Source organism: Cebidichthys violaceus, unplaced genomic scaffold (genome assembly GCF_023349555.1).
Source record: "Cebidichthys violaceus isolate CVI_PGR_0920_01 unplaced genomic scaffold, fCebVio1.0.p SCAF_43, whole genome shotgun sequence".
Taxonomy (NCBI): Eukaryota; Metazoa; Chordata; class Actinopteri; order Perciformes; family Stichaeidae; genus Cebidichthys; species Cebidichthys violaceus.
In genome coordinates, this window is record NW_027176628.1 from 2172681 (window position 1) to 2195180 (window position 22500).

General features: G+C 38.8%; 2 protein-coding genes across 2 annotated transcripts in view; both read right to left on the reverse strand.

Moving 5' to 3' along the window:
• The window catches only part of kifc3 (kinesin family member C3), a 27132-nt gene extending 21580 nt beyond the window's left edge, over positions 1-5552 (reverse strand). The window contains exon 1 of the mRNA XM_068728704.1: positions 5396-5552. The gene's annotated coding sequence lies outside the window, so the exon portion shown is untranslated. The remainder of the gene's footprint in view (positions 1-5395) is intronic.
• A 7666-nt stretch (positions 5553-13218) lies between these two features.
• cngb1a (cyclic nucleotide gated channel subunit beta 1a) overlaps positions 13219-22500 on the reverse strand; it is a 38284-nt gene continuing 29002 nt past the window's right edge. The window contains exons 34-36 of the mRNA XM_068728706.1: positions 17834-17980; positions 16018-16219; positions 13219-14319 (exon numbers count right to left, since the gene is read on the reverse strand). Of these exons, the coding sequence (XP_068584807.1) occupies positions 14113-14319; positions 16018-16219; positions 17834-17980 (556 nt within the window). The 3' untranslated portion in view covers positions 13219-14112. The remainder of the gene's footprint in view (positions 14320-16017; positions 16220-17833; positions 17981-22500) is intronic.

Consider the following 22500-nt stretch of genomic DNA (forward strand, 5'->3'; position numbering starts at 1 on the left):
GAGCAGAGGAGAACTGCTAGCCTAGCTTAGCATAAAGATTGGGAGTAGAGGAGAACTGTGAGCAAATTATTATTATTATAGAAATTATTTAATTATTATATGATATTAAAACTGTTCAGTATTACTGAGCTCACGGAAAACCTTTGACGACATGTTGCATCATTCCTGAGATGAAACATTAAAAGAATAAAAATTATGTTTTCATCCTTTATGTTTCTATTTGATCAGCTGATCGTCTGAATTAATTGAGCAAGACAGACAGACAAAGAGACAGAGAGACAGACAGACAAAGAGACAGAGAGACCAAGAGACAGAGAGACAAAGAGACAGACAAAGAGACAGACAGAGAGACAGACAGAGAGACAGACAGAGAGACAAAGAGACAGACACCCTGCGGCATCATGGGAGATCTGGTTCAACAGCTCCACCTGCTGGACTGAACTGGATCAGTTTGACAGTCTGCAGCCGTCTGGTTCTAATCACACACACACACACACACACACACACACACACACACACACACACACACACACACACACACACACACACACACACACACACACACACACACACACACACAATCTCATCATCAGTTAGATTGAATTAGATTCTACTAAAATGTGTTGATAGATTTTCTGTCAATAGATCAATGAAGAAGTTAAGCACTGACTCTTATTTTGAAATCTCTCTTCATGTTTCAGACATTTTAATAAATCAATATTAATACTTCTCTTTTCATTCAGACAAACATCTGAGGTTTAGATCCTTCAAGCTCTCAATGTGCAGTTTCTCACTTCATCCTCCTCCTCCTCCTCCTCCTCCTCCTCCTCCGCCTCCGCCTCCCTTCATCCACCTCCTTCTCTCCCTCTCTCCCTCCCTCCCTCCCCTCCCCCCCTCTGATGTGATCATGAAGCAGAACATCTCATCTCCACAGACTAAACCTCGTGCTGCTGCATTCCTCTCTCATCACATTTACATCTCAACTCCTGCCCGACAAAGTGAAAACACTCGAGCGCTCTGGAGTCCTGCAGCTTTAAACTCACTTTTGTTTTTGTCCTCAAACAACGTCCCACAGTATAAATATAAATATATATAAATATATATAATGTGTGAGCAGAACCCTGAACGCCTCACGCAGCAAACACAGAGTTCATCTTCAAAGATCTGAGAATGAAACCACAGCCGAGCACCAGAGAGACCCAGGGGAACCACATACCAGTGAACGTATCACATGCTTCTAGTTAGCTTAGTTAGCCTAGCCGTTAGCCTAGCCGTTAGCCTAGCGGCTCCTCTCCTCTCTGGTTACATTGTTCTGTATAAAAGCCACTAAAGTATCATCAGTTACATTCAATATGAAAGGATTCTTTGATTTCATCTGCATACATGGATACAGTGTTTGGGAAGGATCTGATCACATCTGTCCACTAGTCTCTCATTCTGCTGCAGTATCATCTTCATCCTCATCATCCTCATCATCATCATATTCTGGGTGTCCAGTTGTGTCGTGATGCTCAAAGACCTCATCAGATCACCTTTTACTTCCTGTTTTACTTCCTGTTTTATTCTGACACTTCCTGTCTGCTGACTCCTCCCTCACTAGTCTCATGAAGACTTGACTTGTAGTGAAGTGGTTTGTCTCCTCACTCTGAACTAAATGAGCTAAAGGAAACTACAGATGGTCACATGACCCGTCTGTTGAAGGTTTGTTGATGTAGAACATCTGAAGAGGACTAAAGCCTAAACCAGGTTTATTAATAGAACGTCTTCTCTCTGTGCAGACACACCCTGCAGAACAACCACACACAACCACAACCACAAAACCACACACACACACACACACACACACACACACACACACACACACACACACACACACACACACACACACACACACACACACACACACACACACACACACACACACACAGGAAACCAGGGAGAGTGTCTGTGCCCCAAATGTCCTCACAAGGACAGGAAAATGACATAATTCCAGCAGAGTGAGGACGTCTAGTTTAATCCTGAGTCTAGGACGATCATCAGGGAGGAGCTTAAAGAACAACATCTGCTTTCTACACTCTTGACTTTCACTCAACAGGACGTGAAGGTTCAGCGCTGGACTTCATGAGAGAATCACATGTCTCCTAAACAGCTGGAGACCAACACAGACCAGACCAGAAGAACCCTCCTCATATATCTGTTAACTTATACATCACTTATTGATTAATGCAGCGTTAAACAGTCTAAAGTTCGGCTTCAGTGCCGATATTAATACATTCATCCACAGATCATTCTGTTCTTTATGATGCAACAATGTTTCATATTCTTCTCACAGATTCTCTCATAATCAGTCTGAACATTTGATGTTTTTCTGTTTCACCGTCAACTGAATGATTTCAGAACAAGATGTCTGAAGACGTCATGTTGGACAACTCTTTTGTTACGAGAGAGAGAGAGAGAGAGAGAGAGAGAGAGAGAGAGAGAGAGAGAGAGAGAGGAATAGAGATAATACATTACATTACATTACAGTCATTTAACAGACGCTTTTATCCAAAGCGACTTACAATTCAGTATCTATCTACACACCGTAGACACAGCTACGGGAGCAATTTTTGGGGTTAAGTGTCTTGCTCAAGGACACATTGACATGAGACTAGTGGAGCAGGAGCAGAATAAAAAGAATAAAGAATAGATAGATAGATAGAGACCACATACTCTACGCCACAAAGACAACATACTCTACGCCACAAAGACCACATACTCTACGCCACAAATACGATACACTCTACGCCACAAAGACGATACACTCTACGCCACAAAGACCACATACTCTACGCCACAAAGACTACATACTCTACGCCACAAATATGATACACTCTACGCCACAAAGACGATACACTCTACGCCACAAAGACCACATACTCTACGCCACAAAGACTACATACTCTACGCCACAAATATGATACACTCTACGCCACAAAGACGATACACTCTACGCCACAAAGACCACATACTCTACGCCACAAAGACTACATACTCTACGTCACAAAGACTACATACTCCACGCCACAAAGACCACATACTCTACGTCACAAAGACTACATACTCTACGCCACAAAGACCACATACTCTACGCCACAAAGACAACATACTCTACGCCACAAAGACAACATACTCTACGCCACAAAGACAACATACTCTACGCCACAAATACGATACACTCTACGCCACAAAGACGATACACTCTACGTCACAAAGACTACATACTCTACGTCACAAAGACTACATACTCTACGCCACAAAGACTACATACTATACGCCACAAAGACCACACACTCTACGCAACAAAGACTACACACTCTACGCCACAAAGACTACATACTATACGCCACAAAAGACCACATACACTACACCACAAAGACCACATACTCTACGCCACAAATACGATACACTCTACGCCACAAAGACGATACACTCTACGCCACAAAGACTACATACTCTACGTCACAAAGACTACATACACTACGCCACAAAGACTACACACTCTACACCACAAAGACTACATACTCTACGTCACAAAGAATACATACTCTACGCCACAAAGACCACACACTCTACGCCACAAAGACCACACACTCTACGCCACAAAGACCACATACTCTACGTCACAAAGACCACATACTCTACACCACAAAGACCACATACTCTACGCCACAAAGACTACATACACTACGCCACAAAGACTACATACTCTACGTCACAAAGACTACATACTCTACGCCACAAAGACCACATACTCTACGCCACAAAGACCACATACTCTACGCCACAAAGACTACATACTCTACGCCACAAAGACCACATACTCTACGCCACAAAGACTACATACTCTATGTCACAAAGACTACATACTCTACGTCACAAAGACTACACACTCTACGCCACAAAGACCACACACTCTACGCCACAAAGACCACACACTCTACGCCACAAAGACTACATACTCTACGTCACAAAGACCACATACTCTACGCCACAAAGACCACATACTCTACGCCACAAAGACTACATACACTACGCCACAAAGACTACATACTCTACGTCACAAAGACTACATACTCTACGCCACAAAGACCACACACTCTACGCCACAAAGACCACACACTCTACGCCACAAAGACCACACACTCTACGCCACAAAGACCACATACTCTACGTCACAAAGACCACATACTCTACACCACAAAGACCACATACTCTACGCCACAAAGACCACATACTCTACGCCACAAAGACTACATACTCTATGTCACAAAGACTACATACTCTACGCCACAAAGACCACACACGCTATGCAATAAGACAAGATATATACTTGCAAATCTTAATTAGTCAATATTAAATATGGGGAGTCTTTCTCTCAGTGTGAGATTACGCTGCTGCTTCAGTCTCAAACCTCTAGACTCAGTTCATCACTCTGCCATCAGATCCATCACCTGAGATCCCTGTGACACTAAACACTGTAACAGAGTGGGGTGGTCCTCTCTGACACATCTGTATCTTCTCATCTCTTATTGGATGTTCACCACATCTGGACCACCAGACCCCTCTACTAACTGTCTTATGCTTCAAGTCCTGCAGGTTCATTCTGAACTGGGAAAACAAACGCATTGAGACTCTCTGGACAACGGTAGACCTGAAACTAGTTCACCCAGTGACTGTTGATCTGGTGCTCACTGATTACAGTATTAATATTATAATATTAAAATCTACAGTCATCAATAAACACGTTCCGCCCTCACTGACATAGAAACGACAACACGTGCGTGTGCGCGTGCGCGTTGAACAGGTGAGGCCGCGGCTCTTTTGTTGAGGAAAGAAAAGCGCTTTGACGCGCTGAAAGTTCTGGACGGACGCGTGAAAAGAGACAAATGTGCAGCGAGAGACACTTTGGACCGTCGGTTCATCCAGAGGACAACCGCTCACCGACACGTCAGCTACCGGGGACACAAGTCTCCAGACAGAAAGCACCGGGACACAAAGTCTGAAGACAGAAAACACCGGGGACACAAAGTGTGAAGACAGAAAACACCGGGACACAAAGTCTGGCAGAAAACACCGGGGACACAAAATCTGAAGACAGAAAACACCGGGACACAAAGTCTGAAGACAGAAAACACCGGGACACAAAGTCTGAAGACAGAAAACACCGGGGACACAAGTCTCCAGACATAAATCACCGGGGACACAAAGTCTGAAGACAGAAAACACCGGGGACACGTCTCCAGACATAAAACACCGGGGACACAAAGTGTGAAGACAGAAAACACCGGGACACAAAGTCTGAAGACAGAAAACACCAGGACACAAAGTCTGAAGACAGAAAACTTTTCCTTACCTCTAGTGCCAAGCAGCGACTCCTCTCCTTCTTCCTCCCCTCCCTCTTCCTCTCCGTCCTCTTCTTCCTCTCCGTCCTCTCCTTCCTCCGCCTCTTCCTCCTGCTCTCAGTAAACGTCCTCCTCCTCTCGGACGAACCCTGCAGAGGTCTCCGCTGGATCACAGATGGTGTCTCTCGTTAGTCGCTGCGTCGCCTCGCTGCTGAAAGTCAAGACTGCTGCTGTCTGTGCTGCCGTCACGGACTGTCGGACACGTGGGGATTCGGTGGTGTGAACGCGCATGGGCGCGAGGAAAAACACTGAAGTTATAGAGAAGAGGGCGGGTCAGAGGAAGGGACTCACTTCATATAATAATATAACATAACATAATATAATATAACATAATATAATATAATATAATATAACATAACATAATATAATATAACATATATAACATAATATAATATAACATAACATAATATAATATAACATAATATAACATAACATAACATAATATAACATGATATAATATAATATAACACAATATAATATAACATAATATAACATAACGTAACATAACATAATATAACATAATATAATATAACATAATATAATATAACATAATATAAAATAATATAATATAACATAATATAACATAATATCACATAATATAACATAATATAACATAACATAATATCACATAATATAACATAACATAACATAATATAACATAATATCACATAATATAACATAATATAACATAACATAATATAACGTAACATAACATAATATAACATAAAATAATATAACATAAAATAACATAATATAACATAACGTAACATAACATAATATAACATAATATAATATAACATAATATAAAATAATATAATATAACATAACATACTATAACATAACATAATATAACATAACATAATATAACATAACGTAACATAATATAACATAATATAACATAACATAATATAATATAACATAATATAACATAAAATAACATAATATAACATAACGTAACATAACATAATATAACATAATATAATATAACATAATATAAAATAATATAATATAACATAACATAATATAGCGTAACATAACATAATATCACATAATATAACATAACATAATATAACATAATATAACATAATATCACATAATATAACATAATATAACATAACATAATGTCACATAATATAACATAATATAACATAACATAATATAACATAACATAATATAACATAACATAATATAACATAATATAACATAACATAATATAACAACATAATATAACAACATAATATAATGTAACATAACAACATAATATAACATAACATAATATAACGTAACATAACATAATATAACATAATATAACATAACATAACATAATATAACATAATATAACGTAACATAATATAACATAATATAACAACATAATATAACAACATAATATAACGTAACATAACATAATATAACATAACATAATATAACATAACATAATATAACATAACATAATATAATGTAACATAACATAACATAATATAACATAACATAATATAATGTAACATAACAACATAATATAACATAATATAACGTAACATAACATAATATAACATAACATAATATAACATAACATAATATAATGTAACATAACATAATATAACATAACATAATATAATGTAACATAACAACATAATATAACATAACATAATATAACATAACATAATATAATATAACATAATATAATATAACATAACATAATATAATATAACATAATATAACATAACATAACATAATATAACATGATATAATATAATATAACACAATATAATATAACATAATATAACATAACGTAACATAACATAATATAACATAATATAATATAACATAATATAATATAACATAATATAAAATAATATAATATAACATAATATCACATAATATCACATAATATAACATAATATAACATAACATAATATCACATAATATAACATAACATAACATAATATAACATAATATCACATAATATAACATAATATAACATAATATAACATAACATAATATAACGTAACATAACATAATATAACATAAAATAATATAACATAAAATAACATAATATAACATAACGTAACATAACATAATATAACATAATATAATATAACATAATATAAAATAATATAATATAACATAACATACTATAACATAACATAATATAACATAACATAATATAACATAACGTAACATAATATAACATAATATAACATAACATAATATAATATAACATAATATAACATAAAATAACATAATATAACATAACGTACCATAACATAATATAACATAATATAATATAACATAATATAAAATAATATAATATAACATAACATAATATAGCGTAACATAACATAATATCACATAATATAACATAACATAATATAACAACATAATATAACATAATATAACATAATATCACATAATATAACATAATATAACATAACATAATGTCACATAATATAACATAATATAACATAACATAATATAACATAACATAATATAACATAATATAACATAACATAATATAACAACATAATATAACAACATAATATAATGTAACATAACAACATAATATAACATAACATAATATAACGTAACATAACATAATATAACATAATATAACATAACATAACATAATATAACATAATATAACGTAACATAATATAACATAATATAACAACATAATATAACAACATAATATAACGTAACATAACATAATATAACATAACATAATATAACATAACATAATATAACATAACATAATATAATGTAACATAACATAACATAATATAACATAATATAATGTAACATAACAACATAATATAACATAACATAATATAACATAACATAATATAACGTAACATAACATAATATAACATAACATAATATAACATAACATAATATAACGTAACATAATATAACATAACATAATATAACATAACATAATATAACATAACATAATATAACGTAACATAACATAACATAATATATCATAACATAATATAACATAACATAACATAATATAACGTAACATAACATAACATAATATTATATTATATACCTGCTAACTACACAAACAATCAGACAAAAAAACGAGACACAAAACTCAAAACAAACATAAATCATCATCCTCCATATTCACCCTGCAATAACAATTAAATATGAATGAATATTGTGAGCGGCTAACTATACAGACAGTCAGACTCAACAACAAACCATGTCAAAGAAAAAAATTATAATTTAAAGAAAAAATAAAAGGAAAAAACAAAACACCACAGTTGTAGATCATCATCGTCCATATTATACCTGTCACAACAATTAAATAATATTAAATATTGTGGACTTTTCCCTTCACTGGGTCACTTCGATCCCACGGTTGCAAAACCTCTCAGTATGGTTTCAGCATAGTTCTCTCCAATAAAATCCATAACAGGGTTCCAAACAGAGAAGAACCCATTCATGACTCCTTGGAGAACATGTGTGAGTCTCTCCAATGGGAGTAGTTATAGAACACGATAAAGCCAACTTGAAACAGATGGTTTTGCATCATCTAGCCCAGGGGCCAAGGACCCCCAAACTGATAGAGAGATGGAGCAGGGAGCCCCTACTATATCTATTGTATACAATTGTGTTTTGTATTAAACTGGGCCTAGTGCCATGTATAAACATACTTTGTTATTGTGCATTCAATACTAAGCTATTCAAAATAATACACAGGTTCATATATTCATGTTTTTATTTTAAAGGTACAGTGAGTAGGGTGGCCGTGACACTGATTTCACAAGGATTTGTGGGTGAAGTAAATGTCAACGGTATCTTCTTTTAAAATGACATTGCAGCGTGCGTCCTTGTGTCTGGGATCTTAGTCAGCTGGGGACTGAATAGACTCTCGGTCAATCACGGAGAACCTGACAGAGCCAGCGTGTAACATGCAGCCTTGTGATTGGCACAGCAGCGATAGGGGCGGGTTCTCCTCTTTGTGTGCAGGAGGCTTGGAGGTCCAGGCTAGTCTCACGCTGTGAGTGAACCGGTGCCCAGCTTGACAGAGCTCCTGTGTGTCGCTGAATGTGTGCATTTCTGACTGAAAGACAACATCATCTGCCTCCATTTATCCATTTGTTGGATTCATGTTAATGTGTATTTAAAGACATTTAAATTTGTGGGAAAAAAAAGAAAAAATTGTCTAATCAACCAAATATTTCGCGGACCCCCTGCAGTACCTCCGCAGACCCCCTAGGGGTCGCGGACCCCCTGTTGAAGACCTCCGATCTAGCCAATGCTGTAAGATTGATAACGGTGCACAGAACCATAGCAGACTAAGAACTCTCTTATACCTGTTTAATACAGGTGAGGCAGCGTCTAGGCCTAGAATGCATTGTAGAGGGTTGAGCTCAATAGGACTCTGTATTATGGAGAATACTTAGTTTCCAAGTTCAACACAAAATGTATGAATTTCCGGACAGAGCCACATTAAATGCACATAGGTGCCTCCATGCTGCTTACACCTTACACATACGCCGAGCAGTCATTGTCATATTTGCTCCTCCAGTATGAGGTAGTTTGTAATATATGTATTATCTTAAACTGAGTTTCCTGGGATTCGTAATTACTACTTATTCTTTTGTTATAATAGCTATTTATATCTTGTGTGTAGCTATGATGTCATGAAGATCTTTATGTATAGTTTATTAAAGCTCACTTCATATAATAACTTTAATGTCTGAGTGTTTCACAGGAACAGGTCGAGGTGTGTGTGTGTGTGTGTTTTAGAAGGCTACAGAGCTGGAAACAGAATGAGGTTAGTCTAGCTTAGCATAAAGCCTAGCTTAGCATAAAGACTGGTCGTAGTATGTTGGTGCCACGAGTAGAAACATGAGACCTTCCAGTAGCAGAGCTCCTTATCTACACATTTCTTCTTCTTCTGCTCTCAGCAGTGATGATGATGATGGTGATGAAGCTTCCTGTGTTCTGCATTGTTTCTGTTTTCCCGCCTTTTCTTTTTTCTACTGTCCTTCCTCTTTGGCTCAGACCGACACAATGAAGCTTCCTCTGCTTCCTGAAGCCTTTTCCTGGATCGAGCGTCCACAAGAAGTCAAAGAGGATGATTATTAATTATCTATGAACTCTCTTCAGATCAATTCTGTCCAGCCTTCCATGTGTCTCTCTGGATCTGAAGATGTGTCAGGAGGATCTGCAGATGAAGACCTCCACTGAAACCATCCCTTTACACTGAGCCCACAATGACCCTTAAATTAATCCTGCTGAGTCTGGAGGTCTACATTGATCCTCAATGACCTGGAAACAAACACGAGGATCATTAAAAGTGATTAGAGCTCAGTTTGTGTCTCAGCGGTCGATAGTGGAAACAGGAAACAAAAAAGAGACACACACACTCTCTCTCTCTCTCTCTCTCTCTCTCACACACACACACACACACACACACACAGCATTTTCTGACCACTAATCTTCATCATCATCACTATCATGAAGTTGCCTCTAAAAGCCTCTCAGCTCAGTGGAGGCCACAGTGCTTAGCAGCACCAGAGCAGCAGAACAGACACTAGTGACTCTGGGAAATGGAGTTTGAAGAATAAGTGTCCAAATATCTGTAGCTCTTTAACTTCTTCTCTTTCTTCACACAACAGAAAGTTCTTATTTTGTATTTTCCTCCTAAAAAGAGTGAAACAGCTCTGTGTTCAAAGGCGGTACTGCACCCTGACTGATAAATGTTAAATACAATATTAATACATATTAAACTGCATGTAGTTGTGTACTGCTGCTAACATACTCCCATTTACCGTGAGTATTTATTCATATTAATTTATTTTATTCTGACGTCACCCTGCTAAGTGTTTACATCACAGACTGTAAATAAGAGTTTATTCTAGACTGTCATTCTATTGCTTTGACTTTTATTTTGAAATAATCTACTTCCGGGTTGTCGTGCTTCATGTCTCTCTTCAAAATAAAAAAAACAAAAAGCGATTTAAAAAAACTAGTATCAGCTGTTATTTAACTTTCTCTCGTTTTTTGTATTTTGTTTAAAAAAACATTTTACTTCTGATTTTTGTTTCTATAAAACGATAAAACAAAGTATCACAACAATAATGAATTATACTATAACAAACATATATATCCACCTTATCAATATATATATATATATATATATATATATATATATACATATATGCTGTGACCGAGCGTCCGAGTGTCCTGGGTTCGTGTATGAGGGCTACTTATAAGACGGTAATACTTAAATATCAGATAATCATATTGATTTATTTTGTCTCACTGAAACCTGGCTGTGTAATGAAGAACATGTCAGCCTAAATAAATCAACATGTTTATACTCACATTCCTCGAGGCACCGGTCATTTTAATAAATGAATAAACCCTAAACCTAAATTAAATCATAACTAGTTTGAAAGCCTGGTTCTTAGTCTTTCACATCAAGTTTCTCCACTAGATGTCTATCTGATAGTGCTGTAGCTCAATTTAAAGGAGCGATTCCTTCTGTATTTAATTCAATAACCATGTCTCAATCTAACAGAGGACTCCTGAGATAACTTTAGTCCGTCCCAGATTGTTCACTATATTTACTTTGTTCACTTTATTAACTTTGTTCACTTTATTTACTTTGTTCACTTTTTTACTTTGTTCACTTTATTTACTTTGTTTTACATTGTTCACTTTATTTACTTTGTTACATTGGTTTTACATTGTTCACTTTATTTACTTTGTTCACTTTATTTACTTTGTTACATTAGTTTTACTTTGTTACATTTGTTTTACTTTGTTCACTTTATTTACTTTTTTGTTACATTTGTTTTACTTTGTTACATTTGTTTTACTTTGTTACATTTGTTTTACTTTGTTCACTTTATTTACTTTGTTACATTTGTTTTACTTTGTTCACTTTTTTACTTTGTTACATTTGTTTTACTTTGTTCACTTTATTTACTTTGTTACATTTGTTTTACTTTGTTCACTTTTTTACTTTGTTACATTTGTTTTACTTTGTTCACTTTTTTACTTTGTTACATTTGTTTTACTTTGTTCACTTTTTTACTTTGTTACATTTCTTTTACTTTGTTCACTTTATTTACTTTTTTGTTACGTTTGTTTTACTTTGTTACATTTGTTTTCCGTTGTTCACTTTATTTACCTTGTTACATTTGTTTTACTTTGTTCACTTTTTTACTTTGTTACATTTGTTTTACTTTGTTATATTCGTTTTACTTTGTTACATTTGTTTTCCTTTGTTCACTTTATTTACTCAGGACTTAAGTCACAACTCATTCAATGACAGAAATGATTCAGTATGAGCAGAATAATGATGGAAACATGACTACTAGTGATAACAGCAGCAGTGGATATAGTAGAATAACAATGATAACAACAGCAGTATTGTATTGGTAATAGTAGTGTGACTAATAATAATAATAATAATAATAATAATAACAACAGTATCAGTGGGTGTCAGGCAGCACCATAGCAGGAGGCTGGATCAGGGTCCAGATAAAACCACGTTCCATGGAAACCTGTCAGGAGAGAAAGCACAAAGACTCCGAGGAAAAAGCAAATTTAGGAATGTGTAATTATTAAATTCATAAAAACACATTGCTGCTAGTAAACTGACAGCATCTAATGTTTGAGTGGTCTGGTCAGTCTGAATAAGCTTGTTGTTCATGAAGATTATTAACATTTTATTACTGAACTTTATATGGAAATCAATGCAGATACACAACGGTTAAAGTTCACAACCAGCTGTTATTTTAATCTTCAATAAAAACTATGTAAACAGACAGAAACAGCATCATGATGTTTGATTTACCTGTGAAACAGTTTGTACATTACATTATTGATCAGGAAGTATTGATAGAAGAGGTTTAAACTGAGGTTAACTCTAGACTAACCTTCTGTTTCTACTGTGATAAAGTTAACTCCAGCTTGCTCTAGGATGCTTTTGTTGTGAAACTCTTGACACTGAAACAGGAAGCTGTTCCTGTTTAAATCAAAGCTTCCAGCTGATGATCAGAGGATCTTTGTCTCTTCGAACAGCGTTTAGTTAGAACATGTTCTAAACTGCAGAAAATCTGTTAGTGAAGACATGTAGAGTCGTCCTCTCACAGTCCAGGAGCTCTGACTGTCAACGTATTATTTAAATATGTGAAGTTCATTCATCACATCAGGTTTAAATACAGACTGGCTTTTCTTTCACTACATTCTGTATTTGTTGCCTTGATTCCTCTTTTCTTGCAGCTTCAGTTTGATGAAAACAAACGTGAGGAAGAAGAAAAAAGAGAAGCAGCAGAAGGAGGAAGAGAAGAAGAAGGAAGAGAAGAAGAAGAAGAAAGAAGAGAAGAAGAAGAAAGAGGAGGAATGAGGAGAAGAAGAAGAAGAAGAAGAAGAAGAAGAAGAAGAAGAAGGAGAAGAAAGAGGAGAAGAAGAAGAAGAAGAAGAAGAAGAAGAAGAAGGTGATGCAAGCGATGGAAATAAGGAGACGATGAGAAGCACCAACAGAAGAAGAAACTTCAGAACGTCAGTGGGTGTTTTCTTCTCAGAGAGAACAGATTGTGTTGAGGCCAAAGACCAGAATGCACTGGGGTTTGTTGTCTCTCCACCTGAAACCCCCATCTCTTCTCTGAGGTTGCTGAAATGCATTCTGGGTGAGGACGACTCACTCCTTCCTCTGCTCTCCCTCTTCGGGCGTCACCTCCACGGTGAGCAGCTCGTTTCCTCGCTGTCGCGGCGTCATCCTGATGATCAGCGAGCTGTCGGCAGTCTCCGACACGGCGTCGTCGTGGTCCGGAGCCGCTGAGAGAGGAATCGGAGAGCGGCGGTGCATCGGAGAGGGAGGGGGGACCGGAGAGACGGAGGGATGAGCCTGGGAGGGACGAAAAGATGGAGGGAGGTGAACGTGACGAAAGGAGAGCTGAATCTGTCCTTCCTTCCTTCCTTCTATTTGATGGTCTTCATGATGTTTTTTTTCCCATAAACAAACATTTCCTGCAGCTGTTTGGTTCCAAGTGACATTCTTTCAAATATGTGACATATTTATTATTATTTATATTAACGTTGGAGCAGCATTCAAACAATGAATGTTTAGTTTTAGAATTAATTAAATGAAAGAAGTCTCTGTAACTGTTTGACTTCATATTTAACACAACATCTCAGTAAACAGTTCAACGTCTTAATGTGAGAGAGACAGAGAGAGCGACAGAGAGAGAGAGAGAGAGACAGAGAGAGAGAGACTGAGAGACAGAGAGAGAGACAGAGAGACAGAGAGAGAGAGAGAGACTGAGAGACAGAGAGAGAAACAGAGCGAGAGAGAGAGAGACAGAGAGAGAGAGAGAGACAGACAGATAGACAGAAGGTGATGACTTGTTGACAATTTTGTCCATTTAAACTGTTGAGAGATCTTAGAAAAGTATGAAAGCATAAAAGTATAACTATTATAACCTGAAACCCTTTTGATTCAAAGTATAACCATTAAACATATAAACCGTTTTATTTCATAATAGAAGTGATTCAACATATAAACTGCTGAGATACTTTGTGTAACATCGTCTCTTGAGCCGTGCTTCTTGTTCTAAGAGGACCAGTTACACTCTGTCTGACTTAAAGAGGACTCATGTGAGGGTACCAGCCTAGACCAGGACTCATGTGAGGGTACCAGCCTAGACCAGGACTCATGTGAGGGTACCACCCTAGACCAGGACTCATGCGAGGGTACCAGCCTAGACCAGGACTCATGTGAGGGTACCAGCCTAGACCAGGACTCATGTGAGGGTACCAGGGGAGAGGAGGGAAGGGGAGGGGAGGGGAGAGGAGAGGAGGGGAGGGGAGGGGAGAGGAGAGGAGGGGGAGATCCCAGGAGAGACCTGGATTATACCTCATAGCAAATCAGTGAAAGCTGATTAGAGGAAAACCCTCTTCAGAGTAGGAGTGTTAGAACTAGTTATTGTAGCACAGAGACTGTTTCATTGAATTTAAATTGTTGTATGTGACTGTTAACTCTCCCCTGTCCGTTAACGGTGTGATCAGAAGTGACGACTGAAGCAGTCAGAGGAGCTCGAGGTGAGTTCTTTGGTGAAGACGTGGCAGTGTTAGTCATAACTGGTGAGATGACGAAGTACAGAACTATTCATAAAGGGTGTTAGGGTTACATCCTACTGAGAGCGCCTGGGGCTTCACCGTAAAAGACTCTTAAGAAGACAATAATTCTGAAATCCTAACGATGAGATAAAAGACCAACGATATTGTTCCGACACCTGAAAGAGGAACCTAATCCTCGCAGGAGGGACAGCTGACAGAGGGACCACCGTGTTAGGTGAGTAATCCTTCCGCTTAGACACGGGGCAGGAGCCGCTCACGCTTCAGAACTGACGTAAGAATTGAGACATTGAGACACATTGAGACATCATTTACAAAATCAGAAAAACAATGAAACAGGAAAATGTCTGTTTGTCTTTCTAGTGTCCCTTCTGATCCTGAGACAGTGTGTCTCACCTCTGTCTGTCCTGACCCTGAGTCAGTGTGTCTCACCTCTGTCTGTCCTGACCCTGAGACAGTGTGTCTTTACGTGGCGTCTCACCTCTGCTGTGCTCTCAGAGGGTTGGTAGGTCTTCCTCAGTTTGGTGAAGGCTCCCTCTATTCCCACCTGCTGTGACACCTTCAGGGCCGCCTTGAACATTTCAGGTGTGTCTGGTCTCGGCGGAATAACCTGCATCGCCTCTTTAGCTCCGGCCTTCTCTTCTGGCTTTGTGTCCTTCGTCAACATCGTCCTGCACAAACACAGAGACACAACGAGGACGGTCTGTACAGCGGTGCTGGTTCTGACTCGACACAAACAGAAACCAGTCCCTCACTCATACCAACACACACAGCAGCTCCAGCACATCCATCCAGTCTGCTGTACCACCATGATCTGACTGACAGCAGGAAGACCAGCAGGAGGATCAGTCCACTGATCCGTCCTCTACCTGTCTGCACCACCAAGTAGAGCAGATTACAGATTCTAATCCTGTCCAGGACAGAGCACAGATCAGACGGCAGGGGGACGACGGAGACGAACAGAGACGGACGAGAACCTGAACCGCGTATCTACTGAAGGGTCAGTACCGAACCAGTCAGACCAGAACCTGAACTGTGTATCTACTGGAAGGTCAGATCCGAACAGACAAGAACCTGAACCGTGTATCTACTGAAGGTTCAGAACCGAACCAGTCAGACCAGAACCTGAACCGTGTATCTATCAAACTAGTCACAAGAACACCAGCTGGCGCTCAGTGACTCATTAAAGGCTGTCTTCCTGCAGGTTTAATATTCACGGCCACTTCAGAGCCTCACGTGCAGAATGCAGCCAATGAGATGAAGTGTCTGGTGGAGACAGGAAGTTCATTCCTCTTGCTGTCACGCTGCTGCTGTGCTGTCTCTGCTCTTTACCTGCTGAGGGATGTCGGGTGAGTTGAAGGAAGACGCGGCTGCCTCGTCACAAAGTCTTAAATACATTACATTACATTACAGTCATTTAGCAGATTCAGTATCTATCTATACACCGTAGGCACAGCTATGGGAGCAATTTTGGGGTTAAGTGTCTTGCTCAAGAACACATTGACATGAGACTAGTGGAGCAGGAGCCGGGGATCGAACCGTCGACCCATACATTTCACCTCCATGTGTCCTGCTGCTCTGATCACTGTGAGACCTGCATGTAGGTCACCGAAGGTGACTTGTTGTCTGGTTGTCTTTCTGTTTACTAGAGTTCTGATTTCTCTTTGGGGTAGAGATGACCGATCAGCTGTGTGACAAGTGTCTTCTTGTCTGTGTTAAAGTGTGTCTTTGTGCTTTCCTCTCTGTTTAGTCAGGATGTCGAGTAACAGTCGGTTCATTTAGAGAATATCATTTATATTCTGTTGTGGCTGTTTTGGTTATTTTGTATCAAGTTGAATACATTGCATGCATTTTGATAGTAAAACAGAGGTTCTTCATTTCAGTGTCTTCTGATGTGGTATCAGCTAAATGTTTGAAGGTTGTTCTGATGGGAACACTCAACACAGTTGATGATTTGTCCTTCCACCTCAGTCACATCTCAAACTTTAATTATAATAACAAGTCACGCTCATAGAGCCTTCTACACACAAAGACAGATGCGGGGCTTTCTTACCTTTCTTATCTTTGTATCACCTTCCAATTCATTAAAGTCAAACACGGATTCATTTCACATATAATTGAGACATTTTCTTGTTTCAGTTTCAGTTTCACATCTCAACGTGGAAAAGGAGACAGTAACACTCACACATCTGACACAGTTCAGCTGAGTCCTTGTCTCCCTGTCTATCTTTTCTGTGTTTTAGTGGACTCTGACCCATGAGCCAGGCAGCACCTTTCTGTCTTACTTGGCTTTCTTGCGGAGGAGTTTCTGGGACTCTGGGTAGTTCACCAAGATCTCTGCTAGGTCCTTCTTATCCAGGATGAAGAGGTTGGCGAAACCGTGCGCCTTTACGTTGGCAGTGCGTCGGTTCCCCCCGCCTCCTGCCAGCAAACTGACCAATCAATGATAAGAGAAAGAGCTCTCACACTTCACACCGATTTCAGAGAAAACTGCTAGAAGTCCAATTAAGTCACAGAAGTCTCTTTTATCCCCTAAACATGTTCAATACTAAACATACAGTAGTACAAGTCTGAAGCTGTTCTGCAGCATATGTTCAAAATGAATGCCCTCAAGTGATGTCACTCGAGTCAGTGCCTGTTGAAGACACACCACAATCTACCAAACATCTATCAGAGGAGGAATGGCATTGTGGGTAATGTAGGCAATAGCGTTATGTGATTGAAATTATAAATAACTTTGTATTCATTTTTTCCAATATCTAACTTACACATACAAGAAAAAAGAGAAACAAGGACAACAAAAGCCCTAAAGCCAGGAGAAGGATTTGTGTGAACGGTGTTCCTGTCTGACAGTGTCGGAGAAGCGTTGAACATTTTATGGATAAGAATGCGTTTTATTGGCGACTGAGCGTCTTGGTATTAGGAGCTACCTGAGGTGGCTAACCAAGGCAGCAACACAACGCCACAGCAGACAGGACACTCACAAGCTGCGCTGCTTTTGAACACTTTAGCTGAGACCAGAGTGATCCACAACTCAACGAACACGTTCACCGGAGGACCTCTGGCTGGAACTGAACCGCACCGATGTTCTGTAGAACCGCGTCATTGAACTCTTTAACAAAGAAAGGAGGATGGACTTTGTGAACTGCTTTGTTTTACATCTGCAGTAGTGTCACTACTGTGTTCATGTGTCTATGGAGTTGTTTTTATGATGTGGATCATATTGTTCTGATGTGGATCATATTGTTCTGATGTGGATCATATTGTTCTGCTGTGGATCATATTGTTCTGATGTGGATCATATTGTTCTGCTGTGGATCATATTGTTCTGCTGTGGATCATATTGTTCTGATGTGGATCATATCTGAATGGTGCTCTTCAGTGTGTGGATGAACACGTGTTTTAGCGCTGCAGGTTTGGATTGATGTGTTGCTTTGTTGTCATATAAATATGTGTGACTGGTTCTTGAGTTTGTTCTCGTCGTTGTGTTAATTAAGTTGATTTTGAAGCATCCCGTCATGTATTCATGTCTTTGTTTTCTTTTACAAAGCAAGAATGATAGTCTGGAGGAAAGAGGATTGTGTGTTGATTGCTTTAGCTTGTTTGAATCGGTAGAATGAGGTTATTAGGAGGAGGTTCGACTGTAGTAGGACGGCACTGAAGGCCCAGGTATACGATGCACGGCCCACCACTGGTGAAGTAGCGCCTTGTGTATTTAGTTTTCAATATCAGCTCATTTGCTTTGTCATGGTTCCAGCATTACAGCCCTGACTCGTAGTTTTTAGTTTTCTCAGTGTTTACTTTCCTGTTTTGTTTGGCAAGGCAAGTTTATTCGTACATCACAGTTCAACAACAAGGTCATTCAAAGTGCTTCACATAAAACCATTAAAACGCATGGAAAAGGAGAAGAGAAAAGGAGATTTAAAAACAATTAAGAACATTCATTAAAACACTAAGAAGCAGTTTAAGAAATACATTAAAATATAGTTTTAATTACTGTTTTTAATGTTTCAATGAATGTTCTTAATTGTTTTTAAATCTCCTTTTCTTTTGCATTATGTTTTGATGCTTTTAATGGTTTTATGTGAAGCACTTTGAATTGCCTTGTTGTTGAAATGTGCTATACAAATAAACTTGCCTTGCCTTGCTAATACAGTAGTAAAATGCAGAAATTGATTAATATCCTTGAATGTGGATCAATCAAAGGCAGCAAACAGAGAAGTCTTCAGTCTGGATCTAAAGGATCTGAGGGTCTCAGCAGACCTGCAGCTTTCTGGGACTTTGTTCCAGATATGTGGAGCAGAAGAACTGAACGCTGCTTCTCCATGTTTAGTTCTGACTCTGGGAACAGGAAGTAGACCGGTCCAGACCACCTAAGGGGTCGGGATGGTTCATGAGGTAGCAGCAGATCAGAGATGTATTTTGGCCCTAAACCATTCAGTGCTTTATAAATCAACAGCAGGATTTTAAAGTCAGTTCTTTGTTGGACAGGAAGCCAGTGAAGACCTCAGAACTGGAGCGATGTGATCCACTTTCTTGGTCTTAGTGAGGACTCGAGCTGCAGCGTTCTCATTGACTTTTTACAGAGGCCTGTGAACACACCGTTACGGTAGTCCAGTCTACTGAAGACAAATGATGGACACGTTGAGACGTAAGTCCCCTAACCCTTGATATGTTCTTCAGGTGATAGGTGGCTGGTTTTGTGATTGTCTTGATGTGGATGTTCAGGTTGAGGTTGAATCCATAAATCCTTTTAAGCCCGACGGACCCGATTCTGGGTCTTTACCGTCCAAAAATGACCAATGCATGTAATTATGAATATGAAAAAAAAAAAAAAAAATTCAAAATCTGCTTAAAACAAACAATCCAAGACACTCTGACACACTCCAAACACCATTCTACACAAATTGTGTACGCAAATAAAATATTTATCACAAAATCACGTATTTCTAGCCATAAGTCGCTCTTCTCCGAGTTAGCATAACAAAGCTAACGGTTAGCATAGGCAACCGAAATATCAAACAGCACGAGCATTCGTCACAGATTGCAGACCTACTATCAGATCGCCTCTCCGGTAAACCCTCACAAGGCTGTGAGCAACAAACACCAGAAACACAATGCGTAATATCCTTCAAAATCATCCAAAGCTCCTTACCTTTTTCGTTGTTCTGCTGTATATCTCCGCTTATTTCCGTCAACAATATTTCTACGTATTTCCGGTGCGTCTCTGAAATGTCCCCGCGGAGAAACAAAGGCCCAATAACAAAGGGACCGTGTGGGGGATGGGTGTGAATGCCGGCGAGGATTTGCGCAAATTCAGGTGACGCGCCACTGTTTTACTCCTTACTGGCTAACGCTTCTGTCTATCAAAATCACGATGCCTTTGTTAGATAGCCAGGACTCAGACGCTTCTAAGGCGGGCCCATTGACTGAAATCGACCAACCACAGGCTGAGCTAGGAGACCTGGAGTGGAAGCCAGATGAGAAAATCCCATGGATGACAGACATAAACAGGCTCAGAGAGGATCCAGGCTCTCTAAATGATGCCAAACTTCTGCATATGATAGATTGAACACTATTAGTCATAAAAGAAGTGAAATATATAATTATATACTCTATAAAATTACAATGGAACAGCTGGAACCAAATTACATTTGGTTGACCTCGGCTGAAATCACTGCACTCTAACCTCTCTAGCTCTTGAATGCTTCACTTTATCAAAGAATACATTGTGCAGAGAGACTCTCAACCCATTGGGCTATGATCTGGAGAGGAGAAAAGCTTTCAACTACAACATTAAAAAGAAATATCTTATCAAAATTGGATTAATTTATAGTCGGAGATAAAGAATTTCAATTTGTGCTGTGTTCCATCTTAATGTACTCTTAACCAGTAACATATATACTGATATTTACAAATTAGAACAAATTTCACAAGTGTCAGCTTTCTACACTATAACAACTATTAAAATACACCTTATATTTAGACGAAAATCACTCTCTTAACTATGGGTTGCAAAAATCGAGGAGAGGCCTACAAAAAGGCTTAGGGCTTAACGGGTACACCTAGACTTCTGGCTTTGTTTGTGGTTTTTAACGTCAGTGATTGAAGTTGAGCGCTGACTTTCAAGCGTTCGTCCTCCTTACCAAAAACAATGACTTCTGTTTTATCTTTGTTTAATTGAAGAACGTTGTCACATCAGCTGTTGACTTGCTTTGCACAGCCTTCTGTTCCTGCCTGGTTTTGACTCAGTGCTGTTGGTCTTCATCATCATTACATTGTTTCCTGTTCTGATGTGAGGGTCCTGATACAGAGGATGTTGCATGTGTACAGATTGTAAAGCTCTCTGAGGCAAATTTGTGATTTTGGGCTATACAAAATAAATTGACCTACCGCACCGTTGTGACGAAAAGAGAGCTGAGCCGCAAGGCAAAGCTCTCTATCTACCGGGCGATCTTGGTTCCTACCCTCACCTATGGTCATGTGGACTGGGTCATGGCCGAAAGAATTAGATCGCGGGTACAAGCCGCCGAAATGGGTTTCCTCACGAGGGTGGTGGGTGTCTCCCTTAGAGATAGAGTGAGAAGTTCGGTCATCCGTGAGGGACTCGGAGTAGAGCCGCTGCTCCTTTGCGTGGAAAGGAGCCAGTTGAGGTGGTTCAGCATCTGATGAGGATGCCACCTGGGCCCCTCCCTAGGGAGGTGTTCCAGGCACGACCAGCTGGGAGGAGACCCCGAAGGAGGCCCAGGACCAGGTGGAGGGACTATATCTCCAAACTGGCCTGGGAGCGCCTCGGGATCCCCCAGTCAGAGCTGGCTGATGTGGCCCGGGAAAGGGAAGTTTGGGGTCCACTGCTGGAGCTGTTGCCCCGCGACCCGATCCCAGATAAGAGGTCGAAGATGAGATGAGAGATGAGATGAAAATAAATTGAAGTTGAAATTAAAATGGACCC